Source organism: Taudactylus pleione, unplaced genomic scaffold (genome assembly GCF_031769625.1).
Source record: "Taudactylus pleione unplaced genomic scaffold, aTauple2 ptg000032l, whole genome shotgun sequence".
In the NCBI taxonomy this organism is placed as follows: Eukaryota; Metazoa; Chordata; class Amphibia; order Anura; family Myobatrachidae; genus Taudactylus; species Taudactylus pleione.
In genome coordinates, this window is record NW_028284434.1 from 319,233 (window position 1) to 344,145 (window position 24,913).

The following is a 24,913-nucleotide window of genomic DNA, read 5'->3' on the forward strand; positions in this document are numbered from 1 at the left end:
AAATAAATATATTACTAAATATAAAATTATATTTATATTGCAGTTTAGTATCATTGGAATGCTATACATTCTGAGGCCTAACTGCAATGTTTAACTATTTAGTAGATTTCAATTAAAATTAAATATCTTTCCAGATGTGCAAGACAATAATTAATTTAAATTGTATTTAAACAATTACATATAACTGAATACAGATTGCTACTGCCCTTAATGACTATCTTTAATGCAATCCCCTTTATGTTCTACTTGAGCCATATCTAATAATGAATAATAATAATGAATGCTAAAAAAGAAGCAAAACACAAAGGCTAATATCATAACATGTGTCTAGCTCCATGTACGTCAGTGGCGGTATTTATTTTATATAAATGTCATATAGTGTATCTTCATATCACAGAGTCCTCCTCTCTGACTTACCTGGTTGACACAACTGGTTCAATGAAGGATGATCTTCAACAGCTTAAGTTGGTTAATGGCTGGCTTCTCGATCAAGTATCAGCAAAGTTTCCTTGTGGAGTACGACAATATACAATGGTGGAGTACAATGATCCAAGTATGAAAGTACACTTTTCTTTCTGCCAAATTGATTTAGGTTGTGCAATGGATTTAGTTTATGCGCTTAGATTACAATAATCATTGATTAAAAAATATATTTCACAATATGTATACATATATTAGAGATGAGCGGTTCGGATTCTGTGGAATCCGAACCGCTCCGAACATTGGGGATCCGAGTCCACCCGAACCCTGTTCGGGTGTTCCCCGCCTGACTCGGATCCCCGTTCGGGGCCGAACGGCGGCCGCCTGATGTCGGATTCTCACTAGAGAATCCGACATCAGGGCTCCTATTGTGTAGGGCAGAGCGCTCTGCCCTACACAGATACAAACACACAGCCGCCAGCGGCAGCTGTGTGTTTGTTACAGCAGCCAATGAGAGTCACACAGACTCTCATTGGCTGCTGCACGGAGGGAGCCGGCTGGAGCTCACACATGAGCTCCGTCTTCCAGCTCCCTCCTCAGCGTGTGACAGAGCGGACGGCGCGAGAGCGGGGATACAGGTAAGTTTTTTTTTTTTTACTTGTGCAAGGGCTGGGGGAGCTACTGGGGGGGTCTGCAACTGGGGGTCCATAATACTGGGGGGGCCTGCTACTGGGGGGCTATACTACTGGGGGGGTCTGCTACTGGGGGTGGCTATACTACTGGAGGGGGCTATACTACTGGGGGGGTCTGCTACTAGGGGGGGTCTGCTACTGGGGGTCCATACTACTGAGGGGCTATACTACTGGGGGGGGCTTACTACTGGGGGGTGGTCTGCTACTGGGGGGGTCTGCTACTGGGGGGGCCATACTACTCAGGGACCATACTGGGGGGGCATACTACTGGGGGGGCTTAGTACTACTGGAGGGGGCATACTACTGGGGGGGGCTTACTACTACAGGGGGGGTCATATTACGGGGGGCTAATACTGGGGCAGCCTACTACTGGCGGGGGGCCTACTAATGGGGGGCATACTACTGGGTGGCATGTTAATGGGGGGCATACTACTGGGGGGGCCAGCTAATGGGGGGCATACTACTGGGTGGCATGCTAATGGGGGGCATACTACTGGGGGGCCTGCTAATGGGGGGCATACTACTGGGGGGCATTCTACTGGGGGCACTGCATAGGGGACCCTACTGCTAAGGGGACTGCATAGCGGGCACCACTGCAGGGGGCATTGTGTAAGGGACACAGCTACTGTGGGCATTGTGTAAAAGGGGCACTACTGTGGGCATTGTGTAAAAGGGGCACTACTGTGGGCATTGTGTAAAAGGGGCACTACTGTGTGTCGTAACATAAATAAGAGACACTACTTTATGTTGTAATGTGAATCAGGCCCTATGTGCGGTGTAATGTGAATAAGATTGTGCACTGTGACTCCTTGGGCCGTAGCCCACTATGTAAACAAGTACTGTGACTCTGCTGGCCGTACCCACTGGGTGGGTGCTCTACTTTTCATTTCTGCCACTGCTGTGTGGCAATGTGTCATAGATGTGCTTTATACTGTGGTGTCATTGTGCCGCTGCTTTGTCACTTAGTAACCAGTCAGCTCACTGCAACCTTTGGCCAATAATGTTGAAAACAATATTATAAGCTGTGATATGGTCTAAATTGACTGGAAATTAATGTTATTGAGGTTAATAATACTCTAGGAAGAAAAAAAAGACCAATTTATGTGATTTTAGCTTTTTTTGTCAATTTTTGTAAAAAAATCCAAATCCAAATCCAAATCCAAAGCCAGTCACCGCAGTTTGGCAAATCCAAATCCAAAGCCGGACGACGAATTAGAACCAAATCCAAATCCGGCAAAAATGGTCCGGCGCACATCCCTAATATATATATATATATATATATATATATATATATAAAAATAAAAAAAAAAATATATATATATATGAGTCTTAAAGAATAAGAGCATCAAATTCAGTTTCTAGGAATATATGTAATCAATGCTTTAGATTTACAGAAATATATTGTTCAGTTTATATTTATTAATTATGTATTTGGAAAATCCCTATATTGATTTTGGTGAAAAAAATATAATTCCTTAACAAAAATGTATCGCTTGATTACTTTAGAAAAGTTCTAACAAAATATTGACAAATTCTTTATTTTTCAGAAATTGGACCTGTGCAAACAACAAATTCCAAAACAATATTTGACAGTTTCTTCAATAACATTACTGTGCGTGGTGGTGGCGATTGCCCAGAGATGGTCATTAAGGGGATTATAGTTGCATTGGAGAGTTCTCCTCCTAACTCAATAATTCTGGTCTTAACTGATGCATCTGCAAAAGATTATAACGATAAAAATTCGACAGATCATCTAAATATGCTCATTGCTACAAAACAATCAAAAGTAGGTAATTGGACCTGCTAACATTTTCTCAAATGATTTATTTAATGCAAACTTCCTGAAGTACTAATTGTATATGTATTAAAGAGGATGACCATTTTGTGACAAATTTGTAATGCCCCTCACTAGTTAGCCATTAGTGCAATTGAGATTAACTGACCATATTTTATGAAAAGCTATCACAGACCTTTATCTTATCATATTTTTCAATTGTGTTTGTTAAAAATTATAACAGTATCCTACTAGATTTACAGGGCTCTGAGGTTCATCGGAGAGGGAGATTCAGGCTTTCAATGCTAGTGATATGATATCTGAGAATTTTTTGCTGCCATATATAATACCCTAATAGACTCTTCTATGCTGAGTTTCACTCATGTCAGACAACATAATTGCTACATTCCTGGCTGCTTTGGTCTGTGATTGGTGCTGACACTCATCCCCCCATTTATATAAACCTACTACCTATAGTAGAAACACAGAAATTCAGAAATTCTATTGAGCTTTTCATTATTTACAGAAGTGGGTCATCTGGGAATCTGTAGATCTACAGGTTGGGGAGTACAGGCCAGGGGTGAATTTCTAGTAGAAAACAAAAAAAAAATTAATTTTTTGAGCATGTTTGTCTAAAAATATTACATATGTATATAGAGTATAGTTATTTTAGGTTTGTGCTTTATTTATTTAATGTGCTGAATTATTTTTATAGATATTTTTTTTGATCACTGGCCAATGTTCTGGCAATACGGACCCAAAATACCTAATTTACAGAGACATAGCCTCATCGAGTTTTGGACATGTCTTTAGAGTGAGACTTTCCGAGCTGAACAAAGTAAGTTCTGTGCATAGCACATACGTTTTATGCATATAACAGAGGGCCATCATAAATATCTTCAAAAAGCATCTGATGCACTCAGCAAAGTGCCTTCATTTTGTCCATATTTATGTGTCTGGTTTGCCCAGCACAATAAGGACCTCATTCAAGAAGCGATCACTCTCTCTGAATGAGGGCGGGTGCTTTATATTTGAAGTGCGGCCTCCTTTCGTTAGTTAAGCTGTGGGTTACCACCCACAGCTTAGCTAGCGACCAGGGTGATGGTCGTGATGGTGATCACCATCGCGACCATCGGGGCTTGCGACCAGACCCTAACATTGGGTCTGGGCACTCGCAAGCCCCAGAGAGCTTTCTGCTATTATGGAGCAGGAACCCCCCTACTGACATCACTGATTATGTCAGTGCGGCCGCCCACAAAATGGTAGGCATTCCTTAAGGAACGCCTTCCGTTTTGGAAACCACCCCCCGGCCCGCCTACTAAAAGGGGTGAGCTGTCAATCAACATTGACAGCCGCCCCTTTTGTAGCGAGCTCTGGAGCGAGAGAGTTTCTCACTTGCTCCGGAGCTTGCGCAGTGCGGCTGCTGCGCTTGCGCTGGGCTACCCATCGACCCGGTTGAGAGCACATCGGTGCTTGCGACCGGGTCTGAATGACTCCCAAAGTGTGCACCTTTTCTCAGAAAACATCCCTGCAAACTAGCATTTCTCCTCAACATGTGTGAAGGTGTACTAATGTACAAAGGTACGCGTAGCAAAAGTATAAACTTATATCCAAGTTCTAATTTCTACACCTTTATTGCTGCATAAAAATAGACTATTTGGTTATTACATGTGGTTATTTTGTACTGTATTTATATGAAGCTGTGTATTACAGTTCTCATAGTGGACCTTTTTTTGCTGCCAAAGTGCAACATAGAGAACTAGAACAGGTCAGCTTGAAATTATTGAATGAGACTCTTAGAAGATCAGCTCTAAGCTAGTGAAGATGTCAAGATATTGTAATTGACATCATAATTGTGGAGTGGAACAGTTAAGCATTCTTCCATATAGCTAGAATCACCCCTAAAGTTTACCTTCCCCGCCCATTTACCTACATCTACATCTTTGCCGATAGAGCTACAAATGTGCGCACGCATAGTGCCATGCGATAACCAGCAGCAGCATATGCTATGGTACGCTATGGCATGCACTGCAACCTCACCATGCAAACCTATGAAGTGTGTGAATGCGGTGCGCATATCTGCATGCAGGCGCACAAGCCATGCACAAGTGTGGCGCGATATGCTGCATACGCAGCAACAATGTTGCTGGACACGTGTACTTTTCAAGAAATGACCTTACTCCACCCAACTCCTCCCTTTTGTCTGTGCAAGCTTCAGCTCCTGCCGAAACACCACCACCTTGCTCCACAAACCTATGAGCCCCCCAAGAAAGCTCCCTTCAATAGAAAATAATGGAAATATCATAGATATCTGTGTCAACACCTTGACGGAAAAAGCATCTTGTCTCAGTGATGTCATTGATAGGGTGTATTATCCTCATGAATGTTGGTTCAGATCACTGTGGGCATGTAATTAATAAAGTATATTTACCTGTTAATCTATTATGGTTCAATTACCACAGTTTGCTTTCAATGTGCAACCTAAAACCAAGTAAGTCATGAATAGAATAACATCCAGGTTATGTAAAGTAATTCTGATTTGCCTTTTGGCAGCACAGCGCAGCACAGATAATTTGCTATTGTACACAATTTACAGGTGTTCTACTATTTGGACTTCATTCTGTCAAGACCTGTTAACAGCTCAGCACGACTGTTCTCTGCTGACCATAATGCTGGAGATAATTATGACAGCTTCTCAGTTGCAGATAACTTTACTGCATTAATAGTGACCACTGATGGTGTAACTCATTCTGTACATGTGGCTGGACCAAGTGGTAAGTGCATAAGGTATGATTGCCATCAGTACTTCATTTTGTCCTATGTAAAAAGGTAGCATTACTGTAAATATAACTTTTTTTGTCATACGCTTAAAATCATATTGAGAAGTTCTACAGTAAAAGTGTACCTCCAATTAAATCTGACAACAATATTCATTATGCAGGTACTTAACCTTTTTCTAGTTCTATTGACATATTTACCTACATTTCTTACCTAACTTCCAGGAGATTAGGTGGTATGAAAAGAAGTACTCGGTGTGACTTGATAATGCCAATTTTGATCAAGACGGAAAAGAATCTGAACCCTGCCCACTTTGGTTTCAGTTTCTTTTTATGCAAGCATAATACCACCCTTCTCGCAGGCAGAAAGGTTCTTTCTGGATATCTTTGATTGGATCAGTGCCTGATTAAGATCATATGTGGCATACTGTATTTGTTCCCCTAAATGACCAATAGGCCCTAATGGATAATCAGACAAATTTGTAGCCTAATTATGGTGTCTCTTGGATAGAATTGCTACAATAGGAGAATGTTGAAATAATTTTAAGACACTGCTAATTGAAAGAGCTTTGGCAGCTTCTTTCTTGCAGACTTCAATATTTGGGTAAGGGGGTCAATAAATAGGCCTGTAAGGGTGACAGATATTATGTATTCAAAAATATGTATGTTTGAACCTAGAATATGTTTCTTATTCACTGAGGGCAAGTCAATCATTTAAAAATGTCTATCAGATATCACATAATCAGACTTAAGTACAACTCAGAAATTGCTAGCAGTAGCTAAGTGTGTGTGTACTGTATATGAGTGTGTTTGTATAACAATGTATGCCATGTTATGAATTTCAGAATACTAGCATTTTGGACATGTCAATTGCCAGGTCACTAGCTATTCCCTGCTCTCTCTTTGCAGGTTTTCTTCTCTCTCCTCTATCTTCCCCTCTCCCTCTCATCTCCCTATCCACTCACATCTCCCCCCCTCATCTTCCCATCTCCCTTTCTTCCATTCATCTTTCTCTCTCTCTACCCCTATTTCTCCAATCTCTCCCTCCACCACTTCTTCCTTCTTTCTCTTCCCTGCTTCCTCCCATCTCTACCACTCTTACTCCCATCTCTCCCTTTTCCTCCCATCTCTCTCCTCTTATCTTTCCATTTCTCCCTCCTCCTCTTTCTCCCATCTCTCTCCTCCACTTCCTCCTGTCTCTCTCTCTCCCCCACTTTCTCACATTTTTCTCACTCCACATCCTAATCCCATGTCTCCCTAATTTTTCTCCACTCAATATATCTCAAGTAAGAGATGTCTTCTGAATTAATTTATTCTTCTCTAACCTCCTTCTATTCCCTCTTTAACCCTTCTTAATCCTCCTTCTTATTCCTTTCAACCATCTTTATCATCCTCCTTTTCCCTCTTGTATTGATGTCTATCCTCTTCCTCCTTTTGTTCTCTATCTTGGTATTTTTAGTCCTCCTCCTTGATTGTCCTCTAACCTTCTTCTCCTCCCCCTCTCTTCTCCTTCATATCACAGCATTGGTGCATAGTTTGCTGTGCTTTGATGGGGGGAGCTCAGCACACCTGGGAGGAAAGGTATCATACCGTCTAAAGAGTAGCATAAACAAGCTGAGAAATTCGCCTAAACAACTGATTAGCTTCTACCTATAATTTTATACAATGTGTTTAATAAATGCTAGCTGGAAAATGATTGTTTGATATTGGCAACGCATCCACTTGTCATCATCCACTTTAGAAGGTCTGATACCTTTCAACTAAAGACAGTGAATGGCAGTGCAGTGCAGTGCATTTACTTCCCACCCTTGGTATACAATGTAGGAGCCTAAACTTGACCCTACTGTGTATATGTTGCTAGTGGTAGGGTGTAGAGCAGAACTTGGGGGATCATCTCTGGTGGAGGCATGTGCATTCCCGCTGTGATGACCTTTACATGGTGCATGCTCCATTAAACATTGATGGTCCACACTCAGAGAAGCCCATGCAATGTGAAGAGGTAGAGATGATGGGTGGGTGTGGGGAGCTCACGTGCAGAAGAAGTGAAAGTCATGGGGTGAGAAGGGGGATGCGCACCCCTTCTTTCAGCTGTCTGTTCACATTGAACATTGAGGTCATGCCTGTGAGTGGGGAGACGAGACTGGTGAGGAGCTGCACTGTTTTACTTGTACATAACAGCCACTAAGAGCTTTGATGGGGTCAGGGACTCCCTTCATGTCTAGTGCCTAAGTCCAGGATACATTTTTAGGCTGGCTATATTATAAACACAGAGCCCAGTTGTCATTAATTCTAACTGTAGTATCTGTTATTTAGGATCTGAATTTGAACCTACAGCAATTGTATCTGAAAACTGGGGTTCTGCATACATTGTTAGGAATCCTATGCTGGGAACTTGGATAATTCACGTCAGAGGAGAAGGGCTGCATTCCATACGTGTGGAAGGATTTAAAGGTTCATTACAACAATTTTGTTGTGCAAAGATAATAACAAGTTAACATGAATCTTACTAATATATCTTTTTCTTTCTTTTTTTCTTTTTTTAGCAAAGAACACATCATGTAAGTGACCATGTATAACTAAATACTGTTACAGTACTGCTTGTTGTTACCCCTCCTCCTTCAGCCCCAAAACTAATCACCTAACTGCCTGCTACTAGATGTGTATGTGAAGCCTGCATTGCTTAAAGTCCAAATTTTCTATTTAGGTTTACAGGAAAGGGCAGATTTTGGATAGATCAATGAAACAAATTAATAAATATTGTTATTGATTTGTAGGGAGAATCAGTGTTTTATGTGTCTGTCAGCAAACAAAGATTAGGGAGTGCCCAGGAGAGTTTACATTCTAGTTGGAAAAGGGTAGAACCAAGAGGAGAGGATATGGCTCAGAGCAGTGATTGGGAAAGTACAGGTAGCTATGGTGAACCGATGTGGGTAGAGTTGGTGGTAGTAGTCTCTAATAAAAAGGTGGGTTTTCAGAGAGCATTTAAATATTGGAATACTGTCCATGCACCCTCTACCACTTTGCAGTCTTTTATTAGAAAGATTGTCTAGGACAGTAAAGTGCCCAGGCTTTAGCAAGCCAGTTCTGCCAAAATATTTAATCTGTGAAGGTTTGGTATTCTGCTAATGCAAAATTATTATTATACTGCTCAACTTATATTTTGGCATTCAAATCCTGGTACAAAGAAGAGGGTAAATATTAAAAATGCACTCACCCCTGACATGGGACTTAGGGCCTGATTCAGAGATGTACATTCATCAAAGGATGAATGCACACCTCCAATGTTTAGGGGTCTGCATCTATGCAGGACCCATTCTGCGCATGTGCAGAATGGGAACTGAGATCTTGCTCGCAGAGTCCCCAAGACCGCAGTATGATTGACATGCTGAGAAGTTTGGGGGGCAGAGCGAGAGCATGTCTGGTCACCTTTCCCAGAAATGGAGATGTGTCACTTCCATTTTCCGGGAAAGATGAGGCCAGGTTCTGTATCAGCAGATGCAGATTACTGGCCTCTTGTATGACCAGGGTTCAGCTCCTGCAGCCGGACTGAAGGTCGCGATGGTTGCAATGGTGATCCCAGCCTGCGATGTTGGTTACAGTGCTGAGATCACAAATTCAGCAAGGAGAAGCCTGACACCTCCTTCTGCATTGCATGTGAGATGGAGAAATTTGCAAAGCTGCTTTAGTGTGGCTGTGTACATCCATCTATTTGTGAATAGGGGCCACTAGCTACCTCCTCTGGTTGCCTAGCATTTACAGACCAGCTTTGGGCTATGCACACCCTTCAATTCAATTTGCCCTCTCTCTTTGGAATGAGACATATAAATGTTTTTGCTCTTCACATACCTCACCATGGCCTTGTTCTGGACACTTTACAATACTGATAGATTTATGCATATATCTGGAAAGTTTGCCCCTTTTACTTTTGCAGCCATGCAGCTAAGATACCATATTCCTCTTTCCCTTCATTATCATTACCTACAGATTAACAGTTTTGTCCATTCCCAATCTCGCGCAAGCATGCTATGGACCCCAACCCCTTTTGAGCATTAATGCATTAATTCTGTGGGCTTTCAGGTGCTATATCATTCCATTCTGGCTCCTGAACACCCTGGATGGGAGTCACATAAGGATGCTTGGGAACATGACCTGAGGGTATCAATAGACAGTGAGGAATTACCTGTATTAAAAGCAGAGTTGCAAAGGCCTCCATCAGTCTGGGTCTCTGTGAGAGCTACTTTAACATTTATACAAGGTGATATATGACCCCTACTAAGATTCATCATATTTGCCCTCTCTCTTCAAATCAGTGTTGGAGAAACTGTGGTGCTGTAGGCACATTATTTCACATTTAGTGGGAGTGTCTTGTAGTCCAAATAATTTGGGACATTGACTTAACGCTACTAGAACAGATTACTACCTTCACTATACCTATGGACCCTTTAGTGCTTTTGCTTCATAGGCCCTTCTGTTCAGTGCTGAAAGCCACAGATAAATGAATAATGCAAGTATCCAATGCAGTCAATTCAGTCAAATTCCCTTTTTTATGTTTCCTTCCCTCCCTCCTTTCCTTTGTTTTCTGTTTTCCTTATGCATAGCTTTATACAATACTCATATTAGTAAAAAAAATGCTATTGCTTTTATTTTTTGCAATTACATACTGTAGGTTATTGTTCTATACCCTGTAATGCAACCTGTTTGGTTGCTGCCTCTTGTTTTATGTTGGTTTTCATAATCACCTTCTTTTATTGGTATCTTTCCTTACTGTCTCTCCGTGTGTGTGTGTGTGTGTGTGTTGTTTATGTAATACTGCTACTGATCGTTATTGAAGTGTTCAATAAATAGTTTAAAAATAAATAGACCCCGCAATCCCTTATGCTTATATCTTCTTTTCTCAAAGTACAGTACATCATTGCGCAACCCAGAGGCTGTTGTTTATTATTAATGTAATGAAGGAGATCCCATAATGTGCAATTGGGTTGGTTATACAACAGAATATTTGACAAGCCCTTCCTGTTGCAATTTTAGGTTATATTATGGGTAGTGTTTGGCTTTTAGGCTGAACCAATGATGCACAGTACTAACTTTATGTTGTGCATGATATATACACATTATTAAACAACATATCACTATACCTGTTGATCAGATTTTCTGTTACACAGTACATACATATTTCAAGATGCTTTTAGCAACACACAGTACCTTGCTGACAATAAGAGGATGTATTTACATTAAATAGCTGCTGTTTTTCACTGGTTCTCGATATGGGATTTAAAAAGGCATTAAAATGCAAAACCAGAAGTGTTATGCAGTTAATATTATTATCCTATTAAACTCTACGGTTTGACAATCAGCTTTAAAAATCCACCCGCTTAGTTATTATACCAATAAGGTGTTCAGGGCTTTTCCTGATGGTGATTTATTTCTTTGTAAAATCATAGGACTTAGCATCATAGTAATAAAACAATATAATGATATCTTTTTGGTCTATGTTTTAAATTTCTATACATTTGAGAAGTTCCTGATACTAATGTTTTCAACATGCAATCAGTTACAGCACTCTGTTCTGAATGTCATCCTAATGCAACATGTGAAGAATATTTTGGCAATAAAGAATGTTCTTGTGATGAAGGGTTCATCGGTGATGGATTTGCATGTTCTGACATTGATGAATGTGCCTTCTCCTGGTCTAATAACTGCTCTGAGATATGTGTTAACACTCGTGGTTCATATACATGTGAATGCAGAAGAGGATACACCAAAAATATAAAAGACAAATGTGTCGATATTGATGAATGTTCTGATGCTGAACTAAATGAGTGTCATTCCCTGGCTATGTGCAGTAACAGTGCCGGCAGCTATTCTTGTTCATGTAAAGCTGGCCACTCTGGAGATGGTGGGTTCCAGTGTCACTCTGAAGAATGTTCTACAAATATTTGTGGTCTAGGGATAGAATGTATAAAACAAAGGGAGTCTGTCAACTGTTCTGATCCATGCTTCAACTATATCATTATTGATGAGCCCTGGAGAAGCACCTTCAGTACTTTTGGTAATCATTGTGACAGAAACAAAACTGGATGGTACAGATTTATAGGGAGAGGAGGAATTCGCATTCCAGAAACCTGTGTGCCTGAAGGGAAATGCAGCACTGGGTCACCTATGTGGATAAATGGATCACATCCTTTACCAGATGAAGGAATTGTAACCCTTACAGCCTGTGCTCACTGGAATAAGAACTGCTGCAACTGGAGAACCACTGTCAAAGTCAAAGCTTGTCCACTTGGATATCATGTGTACAAATTAAATGGAATATCCAGATGCCCACTAGCCTTGTGCACAGGTAAATGGATTACGATATTATGATATCCTTTATTATTAATAATTGCCTTCATATCATCACCACACTCTATCATTGTTGTTAAACATAATTAAAAGGAGACACAAAAGTTGTTCATGGGCAACTGTAGATGTACTTAAATTGACTGTAGAAATGTAGTTTGAATTTACAGAAGTTAAGGAACATATAGGGACTATTGTGTGGATCTCTCATATTGGCAGAGTCAAAAATACAAACTAAGGGGCATGTAATAAAACTGCATGTAATATGGGCCATACATTACACTCCCCGATGCCAATCTGATAGGCAATGTGATCCGCCAATCGGCAGACTGCGATGTTTGGCCATTTCTTGGGCAAAATACAAACATGTTAAAAATCCCTGACTCGCCAATTCTGATCAGTTTTGGGTTGGAATTGGTGAATTGAGATTGTCCTACATATTGGATTTTGACAATCACCCGGCCCAGACATTGGCAGGATGGGGAATTGCCCTGATTGATGCCTGATGTATGGCCAACTTAAAGCTACATAATAAAGTAAGTAACTGTGAAAATAACAAACTCATCCAAAGATGTGCTGAAGTGCTACCTTTGTGACCTCTTGTGAACAACAATACACATATATTTAATTAAATTTTACTCTTAATGCACCAGAATATTCGAGAGTGCTTGCAGCTCTATCTCTCTATCTATCTATCTATCTATCTATCTATCTATCTATCTATCTATCTATCTATCAATCTATCTATCTATCCAAACATGGAGAAAATGGCACTCAAAGTCCTCTAAGGTCTGTTCAGTCACTGTTATGGGAGCTGGTGACTCCTGAGGCGCATGCCCTGGCTGCCACTGTGCATGTTGGAGATGGGACAGATTTGCAGATTATATTATAGATACTGTAGTTAAATTATCTCAATAGGGTTTTGTTTTTTAGTTTTTTTTAAATCAAAATTAAGAATGATCTGGGGGACTCCAAAAACATTTATCTAATGTAAATATAAATACTGAAAATATCTACAGCCTATAATTATTATCTTAAAAATTAGATCCGGCCTCATGGACTGAGCCATGCTCTTGTGCAGAGGATGAGGAATGCAAAAAGGTGAATGGAGATGAAGGATGTTACTGCAAAGATGGACTGGAAGTTCTAGGTATGTACAGTAATACATAATAACACCCCATACAAATTCTACAGATGTTGAAAATTAAAGTTTATTTTTTACAATGCATAAGCCAGAAGCAACCAATAAAAAACTTATGTGGTGAGATTTTTAAAGTAGTTTGGTCTGAGTTTACCAGATAGGCAGCAATGCCCCAAACTGATTGGCTTGTGGAAGCCATCTTTAAGTTGTTCAACACTACGTAAAAAAGCAGAAGTTGGGCAGCACTGTATAAGCTATATGATTGTACATACTGTAGCAAAGCAACATTAATCATTCATCATTTCTGATGTTTTGACCAAAAACTGACATTTGTATTTTATTGTAATATTTTATTTCAAAGATGAAAAGTTAGCCGTTACTATCTATTGGGGAGATGCATCAAACCTTGGAGAGAGATAAAGTGGAGAAGTTGCCCAAGGCTACCAATCAATTTCTAACTGTCATTTCAAATACTGTGCTAGATAAATGACAGAAGTTGATTGGTTGATTTGGGTAACTTCTCTATTTTATCTCTCTCCAAGGCTTGACAACATATCCCCCTAAGTCTATAAACCTCTCTCCAACAACCCTCACTGTTATCTTAAACCAGGCTGTGATCCTACCACTAGACCTGGGAACAGACAGTTGGTTGGTAAATTAGGGCTACATCTGCCTGTTCACTGCTTGGTCTCAGCAATAGGTTTACTTATATCATCAGTGGGTCCTGGTAATGTGGTTTGGAGATAACCCCACAAACAGTGGTTAGTATCAGGTATTGTGTTTGTTTTCAGGTCTTGATGCACAACAAGGTTGCTCCTTATTTTAGGGTCACATTTTTAATTCCTATAATTGTATAGAAAAAGGAATAGAGAGCTCTTCATAGTGTACATATATCCATAAGGAGAATTTACACTGGATCTTACATTATATTAATTTAATAACATTGAACACAAATCAGTATATGTACTATATGCAATCAGTATATGTACTACATGCAATCAGTATATGTACTATATGCAATCAGTATATGTATTACATGCAGACCCAGGGAGGCTCCATAGCAACATTTTCAGTTTTCCCCCACTATGGACTACTCACCTGCTGAGCCCTGTGGAAAGCTTCTGCCTTCTTTGTAACGTCCTGCTGCTGCAGGCGCATTTGCTGTCTTGGTCATTGCCATCTCTCCTCACTGTTGCTGGGAGAAGGAATAGCCATGGTCCAGGGAAGTCCCAACAGGCTCAGCATGGATAGCCTGAATTTATTCTCTGAAATGTTATATAATATGAATGAATAGGACTTGGAGCTGACACACAGATTTAAGACACACAATATAATTTTGTATAGGGCACAGGGATGATATTTTGAATAGACAAAACTCAATCACCTAAACTGTCACACAAATAAATAATACACAGTGGACCTAACATGCCAATGTTCAGAGTTGAGAATTTTTTTTCCTACTGTGCATGTGCAAAAGCCCCTAAAACCCTGTAGATTGCATACATTACACCGAGTATGCACAAAGGCACTGTTGAAATTGAGACCCATGGTTCCAGAGATATCATGGAAAAGTGGTGGGTGTTACTGAACACTGACTGACTTGTTATAGGAGTGTTGTAGGTGTATAGCTGAAGTATTTGCACATATAGAAGCACAATCGTTCACAGCAGGGCAATATTCAGGCTGAAAGTCTTCATCTGCTGTAGAGCAGGAGCAAGTTTCCATGGTGCGACAAATGGTAGTGTGTAAAGATGCACCAGGAGGAGGGAAGCCAATCCCGGGATCATGTTCCGTGTGATTCCAGGATTTAGCCTATATAACTCCAGGATCCAGGATTTTAATCCCAGATTGGAGGCATTTCTACTAGAAAAATTTCTACTGGCAAGTCTTTATAAACTTTAAAAATGTGCCAGGCTATTTCTAAATGCATTACAGGGACTTCATCAGTGGGGGAAGGAAGGTTACACTCGATGAGGTTAAACAGCTGATATTTCTAATACTAAATGGACTTGTGTACCTTTCTACCAATCTGGAAAGAATGTCCTTGTTACCAATTAACGGAATGTGTATTAGTTGGCCTATTAAAATATATGTAAAAAATTTTCACAATCTTAATATACAAAGCAAGTGTACTATACAATGTGTTTATTATGTTACCAGCATTTACTGTATGTATTCCTGAAGAGGTTCTTGCCTCTGAATAAAACCTGAACGCAGGTAGCCTTAAACATAGCACATGAGTAATTTTAAACAACTCACCACACATGAATTATGTATTGTTCTTTAAAGAAATATACATATTTACTTAAATATCTTTCTTTATATGTATTCCAAGTATATTTAAAGAAAGTTACATATGTAAAAAATTTATATGTTTATATATACTGGGAGTAGCAAGATAGATACATTTTTACATTTAATTAGTCCATAAATTACATTGCTAGCTGGTTAACATACTAACATTAGTATTGACTCTCTGTATACTGTATATTAACAGCAATATAAGGAATTTAACAAAAACAAATGTGTACAAACAGTAAAATCAGACTAGTTACAATAGTAACATAAATGAGCAGATTTCCCCTTCTAGTCATACACTGCGGGGTAAATGGGACGTGTAATAAACCTGGTTTTGCCTTTTGAAAATATTGACTCTTAGAAAAATCAAGCACACTTGACCAGAATCCTGCAGATGCCTACATCTCTCAGGCTATTACATTTCCAATTTTATAATTAGGAAGAGAAAAGAAGCCCTTCATATACCAAGATTTTTAAAATTAATTTCCAATCTCTGTTAATTATTAATATCCAAAATGAAGACTGATTATGTTGAGGAATATTTAATATATTTTTTTTTACATTGAAACCTAGTACTATTAATATAATTATAGTAATAATTATTTAGAAATTGTTTACTAAAGCATTCATTCAAACAACATAATTGGATTTTATTTTTATATACTAAAAGTAATTTCTATATTTCTCAAATGATCTCTGTATGTATAAAATAAAGTCCCTGGTTTAGGGGTTTGTCCGTTCGTTCGGGCTAATCTCTTGAACCACTTTACGGATTCAAATGCCGCTTTCATTATGCTATAAGAGAGTGATCGAGAAAGGTTTAGGTGTCATCTGTGACAAAAGGGGGAGTAATGATTTTAGTTAAGCAAGTGACAGAAAAAAGTATTTCACCAAGCTGCTGTATAGAGCTGTCCAGGGTGCTGAAACATCAAGAGAAAAATCTCAAACTGAGACTTCAAATGAAGCAAGTAACATAAATAACTGTTGTGCTGTGTGTGTGACTGACTGTTGCTGCAGACCCGAGGGCTGCACTCTGATTGGTATCTCTGATTGGCTCTCACTGTCTCAGAGCCAATGTGCCCTGTTGCATAGCAGCAGCCAAGAGAGGGCAGGGAGTCAGGGACTGAGCAGGGTCACATCTGAGGCAGACAGAGAATGAGAAACAGCCTCCAACAAACCTACGAAGATGCCAGGAAGGAGCCAGGGAAGGCATAGCTTTCAGGAATTTAAATAAAAACAAATAACCATTGGAACTCTATCAAATGAATTCCATTTGATGGTAGCAAACATCGGACTGCCACCATCAAATGGTAAAAGCATCGGAACAAAAACATTGATTGTCAGTAACCATTGGATTCTGATGTCCATCCCTATGCTTAACCTGCATGCAGACTCTGGTCACCATGCCTCCATCATGAAGTTCTCCCTCTCCAGCGTTATGTTCCCGCTCAGCCACACACCATCAGTGAAGTTAGCGCTGTTCTCATATAGGGGCACCATGGTGAGGAAGGTCAACAGGAAGCTCAGGGAAATACTGGGTACATTGTGCAAAGAGAAAATATGCACAGGTGCTCCAGCCCCGGGGACATGCTGCTGATAATGCTTATGGTAGCTGCAATACAAATCTCTCATCCATGATCCTCCAGCCCTTCACAGCACATCCCAGTGGCTGGGCCCTGTCAGCTGCAGGGCAGCAGCAGGGGGGTTGTGGTGACACTTATGAGATGCAGGGACTGTAGTGAAATATAGGATGCTGTGGTGAAATTTATGGGGCAGTAGTGAGAAGAAGGAAGCTTTTGTGAAATGCAGGGGGAAGTAATAAGAAGTAGGGGGCTGTGGTGTGATGCAGGGGACTGTGGTGACATGGTGTAGGATGTTATGAGATGCAGGGGCTGTGGTGAGATAAAATTGCTCTTGTGCGAAGCCGGGACAGATTGTTAGTTCTGTATAAGTTGTGGGTTGCTGTGGTTATTCTCAACTATTGTCTCTCAAAAATCTAATTAGCCCATTATTGGACAATAATTTGACAGTAGTATTATAGAAAAGACATACGTAGATGTTTAACATGTCATATTCAATACCAATTTACAATATTAAAGGTACAGTATGTACTAGAATTGTAACAATTTATATACATTTACTGGATAGTATGAGATCAAGATATAATAAAGCAAAATCAGAAAAATGTATTATGTAAAAATATACTAGAAACCTTTTTTCTATAGTTTTCAATATTAAACACAAAAATGTAAAAATTAAAGACTGGTATTGGTATATTTACCAACCTGCAGTTTATCAAAACCCCTGATTATTATTTATTATATGTATACATACAATGGTGCATACTGTTATCTAATTCTTTTTTTTATTTATTTTTTGGCAAGGTTTGGAAGACTTGGATTTTGAGCTAACATGTAATTCACATGACATTAAAGTGTCTTTTAGAACATGTCAACTAAAAAGTTTAAATTTAAATGCCAAAAGTGTTTACCTCTCAGATAAACGATGCAGAGGTATTAAGGATCAGAATAATACAAGTCTTATTTCTATTACATCTGCTCTTCAAGATGGAGAATGTGGTACCCAGCTATATGTGAGTACTAGCTGATGATATACATACTGTATGTCTGTCTGCCCGCCTGTCTATCTACTGTATTTATTTGTTTTACATCTATGTACAGTATCTTAAAAATATTTATCTTTTTGTGGATCTAGTCAAAATGTCGACTTTTACAATGTCGACAGTTATGATCTCGATGCCAACATTGAATATGTCTGTGTGTGCACAATGGGCCTGATTCAGACTTGGGAATAGAGGGCCTGATTCAGAGCCGCTCGTAGGCAGCCGCTCGTTCGCACTGAGCGATGTTTGCACAACTGCGCATGCGTATGGGTTGTAATGCGCATGCGATCGGAAATGGTGTGCTCGTAAAACAGCAAGGGGCTGCTAGTTTGATTGACAAAATTTTGTGGGTTGTAACAGGGGAAGGTGCTTGAAAACAGGGGAGTGGATATCCGAATGCAGGCGTGCCTAACGGTCAAAAGGGCGTTTAATGGGAGTGCATAATTCGTAAAGGAGCATCATCGACCACGTCACTTGGTTGTCTTTTAGCCAGAACTGCTTGCAGTGATAGCGGTAAGAAAATCCTACAACAACCACTGCGAGCAGTTCAGATGCCTTTCGATGCTCCCGATTAATCTAATAAATACTGGAGATGATGTATGATGCGAACGGCAAAGGGGCGTCTTCACAAAATAGCGAGCGCATTTTTCGGACGCTCACTCAGACATAGAGGCGTCAACAAACCGCAAAGAGCGAGCGCTCAATTTAAATATACGGCCCCTTTTTTAGAACGACCATCCGCAAATAGCGGCCGGGTCTGAATCAGGCCCAGAGAGAGATATCTGTCTCAACTGTGAACCTGAACAAGCCATATTGCAATGCAAGGGATGTAAATACATACTTTTTTTTACATGTCTGGTAAATACTGGCTGCTTTTGCATGTAGCCCACAAATACTGCACAGCTTTATTATTACTCTACAATTTAGATGTCAGTTTGGAAACACTCCTCCCAAATCTAAATCTCTCTGCACATTTTAAATCTGCCCCACCTGCAGTGCAGCATGGTTTCACCAAGATGATTAGTTGAGAGAGATAGCTCACTCTATTCCCAAGTCTGAATCAGGCCTAATGACTTCATGTTCACAATGTCTCCATTTGAAATTTAGGCATGTGAAACAATGACATTATGCAAAGAAGTGCAGCGGAGGGTTAGGGTTAGGCTGCGAGAGGGGAGGTTAGGGTTAGCTATGGGAGAGAAGGTTGAGGTTAGGCTACGAGAAGAGAGGTTGGGGTTAGGCTATAGGAAAGGGAGGTTGGGGGTAAGGCATACTCACCATGGCAAGTGCCGCTGGAAGACATCATACTGCATGTCGACATTATGACCAAATTAATGTAGTTTAAAACTTGCCAATTGACCTAGAATTAACTTTTCTTTGATTGGAGTTACCAATATTTTACATGGATATCTCATATAAGGGTTAATTTATCATCAACCGAATTTTCAATGTTGTTGAGATGGGATAATTATGACCCTACTCACAATGAGGTAATAAAAATTAATGTATGCAGGCAATAAAGTTGGAGTGATGTGTCTCGGTAAAGGGGTATCACTATTACTTTGCTTTCAGGTTCATCCCAAAAAGTCACGCAGTAAGGACATGGCCTCACTGTGCATGAGGCAATGCCCCATTTCACGTCCAGTGCCACACTGGGTGTAACAACCCATAGTTACTCCACTGCTGTGTCATATGGCATATGGACAACTAGCAAATGAGAACACATCTTTATCACAGATATCTACTGCAGACCCTCCTTGTTACATACAGGGATACTGACCTTTTGCAGTGATCCCATAAAATAACTTTGGTAATTATACCCCACATTCTGTTTTATTTATTTAAGTGTGTCAAGTACATATTTAAAATGTTCTACAGAGGGAATAGGGAAATGGGATTGATGTTGCACTAGTAATTTAAACCACATACATTTCCTAGGCAAGGAAGTGCCTTTTAACATGTGGTGGTCCTCCCAGAGTAAACTATATCTGAATAGCAAAAGGGGAAGAGGAAACAAACTCTAATAAGGAGCACTCTTATCTCATTCTTTCCTCTTCTCCTTTTGCTATTCACATATGTAAAATGACAGGAAAATAAATGTTGGATTGCTATATTCTTTAATAGGGATATGCCAGTTACATGAAATATTCTCTCAGTGAGATTACCACAGTTCAGTAAATAATGTATTGCATTAATATTATATTCCACAGAATAACGGGACACATGCCATCTATAAGAATATTATGTATGTCCAATTGGAAACAGATAAAAAAATCATCAGAAACTCAGAAGCTCAGATGAATTTCTCTTGTGTTTATCCACTTGACCTCACTCTTAAGACGATGTTTAACCCTGTCCTAAGGTACTGTGACAGCTGAGTTTGGAGAAAACCTTATTCCTTTTTAAAATATATAAGAATTTTCTATAGTAAATAAAGTACTTGTCATTTTCTCACCACACTACACTTCAAGATACTCCCATACAGTGGCAGCTCCAGACTCGAGGTGGGGTTGCAGCGCAATCCAAAATTCAAGAGGGGAGCTACACCAACTGCTAGGGAGTCCTGGCTGGCAATGTCTGGCAGTATTAGGGGTGGCGGTTGGTGTGGCTCCCCTATTTGAATTTTAAACTGCACTGCAGCCCTACCTCTGGAGCCACCATTGCATAATTCTGTATTATAGAGGAGAACTGTGATGACCAAAGTGCCCCCCAAGCTCGTTTCTAACCCTGCAGCTTGGCTCATCCCAAAATTGTGTACTTTTTACAGCCTGTTTCTGCTTTCTAGTGTATAAGGACAGGAGGGACAGATAAGAGACGGCCCAGCTGATGCAACTCACTCTTTGTGTGAGTGGAACTTGGCCCATTATAATGCAGATGGAGTGTTTGTGCATCACATACTGCTGTGGACAGAGCTGTGTATTGTACATTAATATGACCTTATATCAATGATTCTGACCAGGTTGTGTTATTGTGTGTAATAGGCAAAGGAGTAGTTTAGCCATGGTGCCTGGAGCACGTGCGTGCTACGGCATCCCCCCCCTTAAGTGTTCCAGGGAGGAGGTGGGTTCATATGGGATTAAAGTAAAGAGAAGTAAAAATAAAGATATGGGGCAGCCCCCTGTAGTGGTGCCCATATGCAGTGCCCCCTATAGTGGTTCCCATATGCAATGCCCCCTGTAGTGGTGCCCATATACAATGCCCTCTGTTGTGGTGCCCATATGAAGTGCCCCCTGTAGTGGTGCCCATATGCAGTGCCCCCTGTAGTTGAGCCCTTATGCAATGCCCCCTGTAGTGGGGCCCATATGCAGTGTCCCTTGTGCAGTGTTGGACTGGGTCATGAAGGGCCCACAGGGGAATGCAATGGCAGGGGCCCACTGAAGGGGCGTGGCCAGTCTTGGGTAGGTGTGGCCATCAATTAGAGGGGTGTGGTCATCCCAGACTATTACAATATCAATAATCTGTGAACCTTTTAATAAGTGGCTGCAGTTCCCACCCCCCCCATAAAATCTGGCACCCCAGTGAGAAAGAGAGTTTACTGGCAGTGGCTCCCTATTAGAACCGCTATCTGCTAATCACGGACAGACAGGCAGCCCCAGGGGGCGGGGGGTGCTTTCTCCCACTGGGACTGCCAATCCAGACCACAATTAGCAGAGAGTGCTTATAATGGGAAGCCACTCCTCTGCTTTTCGGCGACCCCTACCCAGCTTCTAGTGGCTGCAGCTGATGTAGTCCTTAGAGGCCAGCATTTGTACATGGAATGGGTATGAAATACCGGCAGTCGGGAAACCGACAGCGGCATCCCAATGGTCGGTAAAAAGACAAAGTTAAAAACTAGCGAACTTGACTCTGGGGGGGTCCCCAAGTATGCCCCAATTGTTTTTTTCATTGCAGGTGCTTGCGCAGGTGGTTTTTTCCAAATTCACTTTAGCAACTTTTATATATGCTGACCCCCATTTTCAAATACCCCAAATTTGCGGGGATAAGTTATTTTATGCAAAAAATACTCCTGAATACTATTCTGCATCACGCATAGGAAAACGCTATTTAGCAGCTATTGAACACCAAATACCTTCAGCAAGCCAAATCGGGGGGTACCATAGCTAACCCCCATGTTAGAGCATCTTTTGGGGGGTGTCAGGCTGATTTCCCCAAATCTGACAGTACTTTCCGCATGTTTAAGTTTTGCCGGTTTCACGTTTTCGCGTACTTTCAAATTGAATACCGGGTAAAGCGGGCACGAGCGCGATACTTTTCCGCCTACAAACAGGCGAAGAAGGCGGAAAGTCCGGGATTCAAAAAAGTATCACGGCTTGGCTCAAATTGAATACGGCTCAAAGCCTGATGACTGTATCTGCACTCCTGGGTACCGGGAGAGAAATAATGCTGCTACCCTGAAAGCTCTTCATAGAGACTCCTGGTTTAAAATATCATCAGGTAACAACATTGTGCAGCAGAGTTGCAAGATGCCGCCTGTTGCAACATCTCATCACTCCAATCACATTTTATGTGACTTTTTCTTTTGCCATGTATTAGATAGGGACAGCATGGTTGGTGTAATGGTTAGCATTACTGCCTCACTCCCCACTATGGCGCTAACTGGTAGAGTTTACATGTTCTCCCCTTGCTTGTGTGTGTGTCTTCCAGGCGCTCCGGTTTCCTCCTGCAATCCAAAAAATGAACCCTAGTGTGCATGTACATGTGGTAGGGAATATATATTGCTAGATCCACTGGAGCAATCACTGACGTGAATGGCCAAATATTCTCTGTGTGCGCTATATAAATAATAAATAAATATTATCGCTAATGCTGGCCATACACGCTGCAATTATCCGGACGATCCGCCCGATATCGGCGGATCGCCGCGATAATTGTAGCATGGGGGGGGCGACCGAGGGTTAAATATTGCTTGGTCGGGCATGCTGGATTGTCCAGCATGCCCGTCCGATGCGATATTTACCCGGTAACTGTCGGCCGCATCGGGCAGTGTATGCCCAGCGCGGCCGACAGACAGACATTTCCTGTGTTCCTTCCTATGGAAGGAACAGGGAAATGTCTCCTCCCCCGGGGGCGGAGTGTATGCTGCGGACATCTGCGGCTGGCAGCCGGCCAGATAAAATGTCTGACGGTCTGACAGACATTTTATCTTGCCGTGTATGCCCAGCATAACACATTGACTGTTTGCAATACCCTGTGCACAACTTAATAATACACCCACTGGTCCACTTGTATTTATAATACATCTGTAAAATAAGTTTGCATAATCAATTTTGTTGGTGGGGGCCCCCACAACCTAGTTGCCCCAGGGCCCACCATAAGCCCTAATTCGGCCCTATCTATGCTTGCTGACGCAAATTATTTCATTGCTTTTTAATCCTTTATATTATATTTTGGGGAGACACACTTAAAGTGCATGTCAGCAAGCATAGACAGAGTATGATCTGATGCTGCCAGGCTGTATGTGACACTGGCTGCTTGCATTTTTCATAACCAGCCAAGTAAATATAAATCCATTAATTCCAATCACTACCAACCTTATTGGCTTAATAATAAGATGTCTTCCAGTCTGCTGGGTGTGTGACTGTGGTCCATGCATGCTGTGTCCCAGGCTCCTCCCTGTGTCTGCACTCCTCCCCCTGCTGATGTCATCGATGGAAGCAGTGTGCAGCTGCTGTCAATCACAGGCTTCACAAATGGATCAGCCCGCCTCTTCCCACCTCCTCCCGGCCCCCCCTCCCCCGACGTCACCACTGCTGGCGACAGTGTATCCAGGAGAGCATGAGCAGCAAGTGGTAAGCAAGATCCCCTCCCTTCCCCTCCTCCCGCCGCCACCACATACAGACTGGACAGTCACAGGCAGCAGAGCTTAGGAGGGAGAAGGAGCCTGTGATAAGCTCCACCCCTGTGATGACGTCACCACTGATTCCGAATAAAGGAAATGGAATCAGTGGTGTTAGAAGCCCCGCAGTTCACCACGTACCGCCCGCTGCCTGCTGCACACAGCCCGCAGCAGCACATCACCCGCGGGCCGCTGTCCTCCCCCCGAACACCCGCCAATCACTTTACACAGTTTAAAAAATACAGCGCCGGTTACCGGATCTAAGCCACGCCCTCCTGCAATAATGGGCATGGCTATAAATCACCGGGGCCCACCGGGGAATACCCCGAATCCCCGGCAGCCCAGTCCAAGCCTGCCCTTGTGCCTCAGGAGAGGTACCCCTTATGCAGTCCTCCAGTGGTGTCCCCAGTAGTGATCCACATTATGCAGTGCCCCTTATACAGTGCCCACAGTAGTGCCCCCCTGTGCAGTGCCCCTTGTGCCCCCAGTAGTAAACCCCTTATATAGTGCCCCCAGTAGTGGTATCCCTTATGCAGTGCTCTCAGTAGTGGTACTCCCTATGCAGTGCCCCTTATATAGTGCACTCATTAGTAGTCCCCCCATGCAGTGCCCCCAATAGTGGTAAACCATATGCAGTGCCCTTTAAATAGTGGCCCCAGTTGTAGTCCCCCCCTATGCAGTACCCCCAGTATTGCCCTTTATATAGAGCACCCAGTAGTGGTCCCCCATTGCAGTGCCCCCAGTGGTAGACCCCCCTATGCATTGCCCCTAGTAGTAGTACCCTCCCCTTGTAGTGCCCCTAGTAGTAGTCCCCCCTTGTAGTGTCCCTAGTAGTAGTACCCCCCCTTGCAGTGCCCCCAGTGGAGGTCCCCCCTAAGCAGTGCCACCAGTAGTGGTCCCCGATGCAGTGCCCCTAGTAGTAGTCCCCCTTATAGTGCCCCTAGTAGTAGTCCTCCCCTTGTAGTGCCCCAGTAATGGTCCCCCCCTTGTATTTCCCCCAGTAGTGGTCCCCCCCT

At 41.7% G+C, this 24,913-nt stretch overlaps 1 protein-coding gene across 1 annotated transcript in view; it reads left to right on the forward strand.

Annotated features, from left to right (window-relative positions):
* The first annotated feature begins 405 nt into the window (after nt 1-405).
* LOC148538901 (uromodulin-like) overlaps nt 406-24,913 on the forward strand; it is a 64,786-nt gene continuing 40,278 nt past the window's right edge. Inside the window, exons 1-9 of the mRNA XM_088452087.1 lie at nt 406-553; nt 2,660-2,898; nt 3,602-3,724; nt 5,483-5,660; nt 7,977-8,114; nt 11,215-12,003; nt 13,048-13,152; nt 17,826-18,034; nt 20,272-20,423. Coding sequence (XP_088308213.1) covers nt 439-553; nt 2,660-2,898; nt 3,602-3,724; nt 5,483-5,660; nt 7,977-8,114; nt 11,215-12,003; nt 13,048-13,152; nt 17,826-18,034; nt 20,272-20,423 — 2,048 coding nt within the window. The 5' untranslated portion in view covers nt 406-438. The remainder of the gene's footprint in view (nt 554-2,659; nt 2,899-3,601; nt 3,725-5,482; nt 5,661-7,976; nt 8,115-11,214; nt 12,004-13,047; nt 13,153-17,825; nt 18,035-20,271; nt 20,424-24,913) is intronic.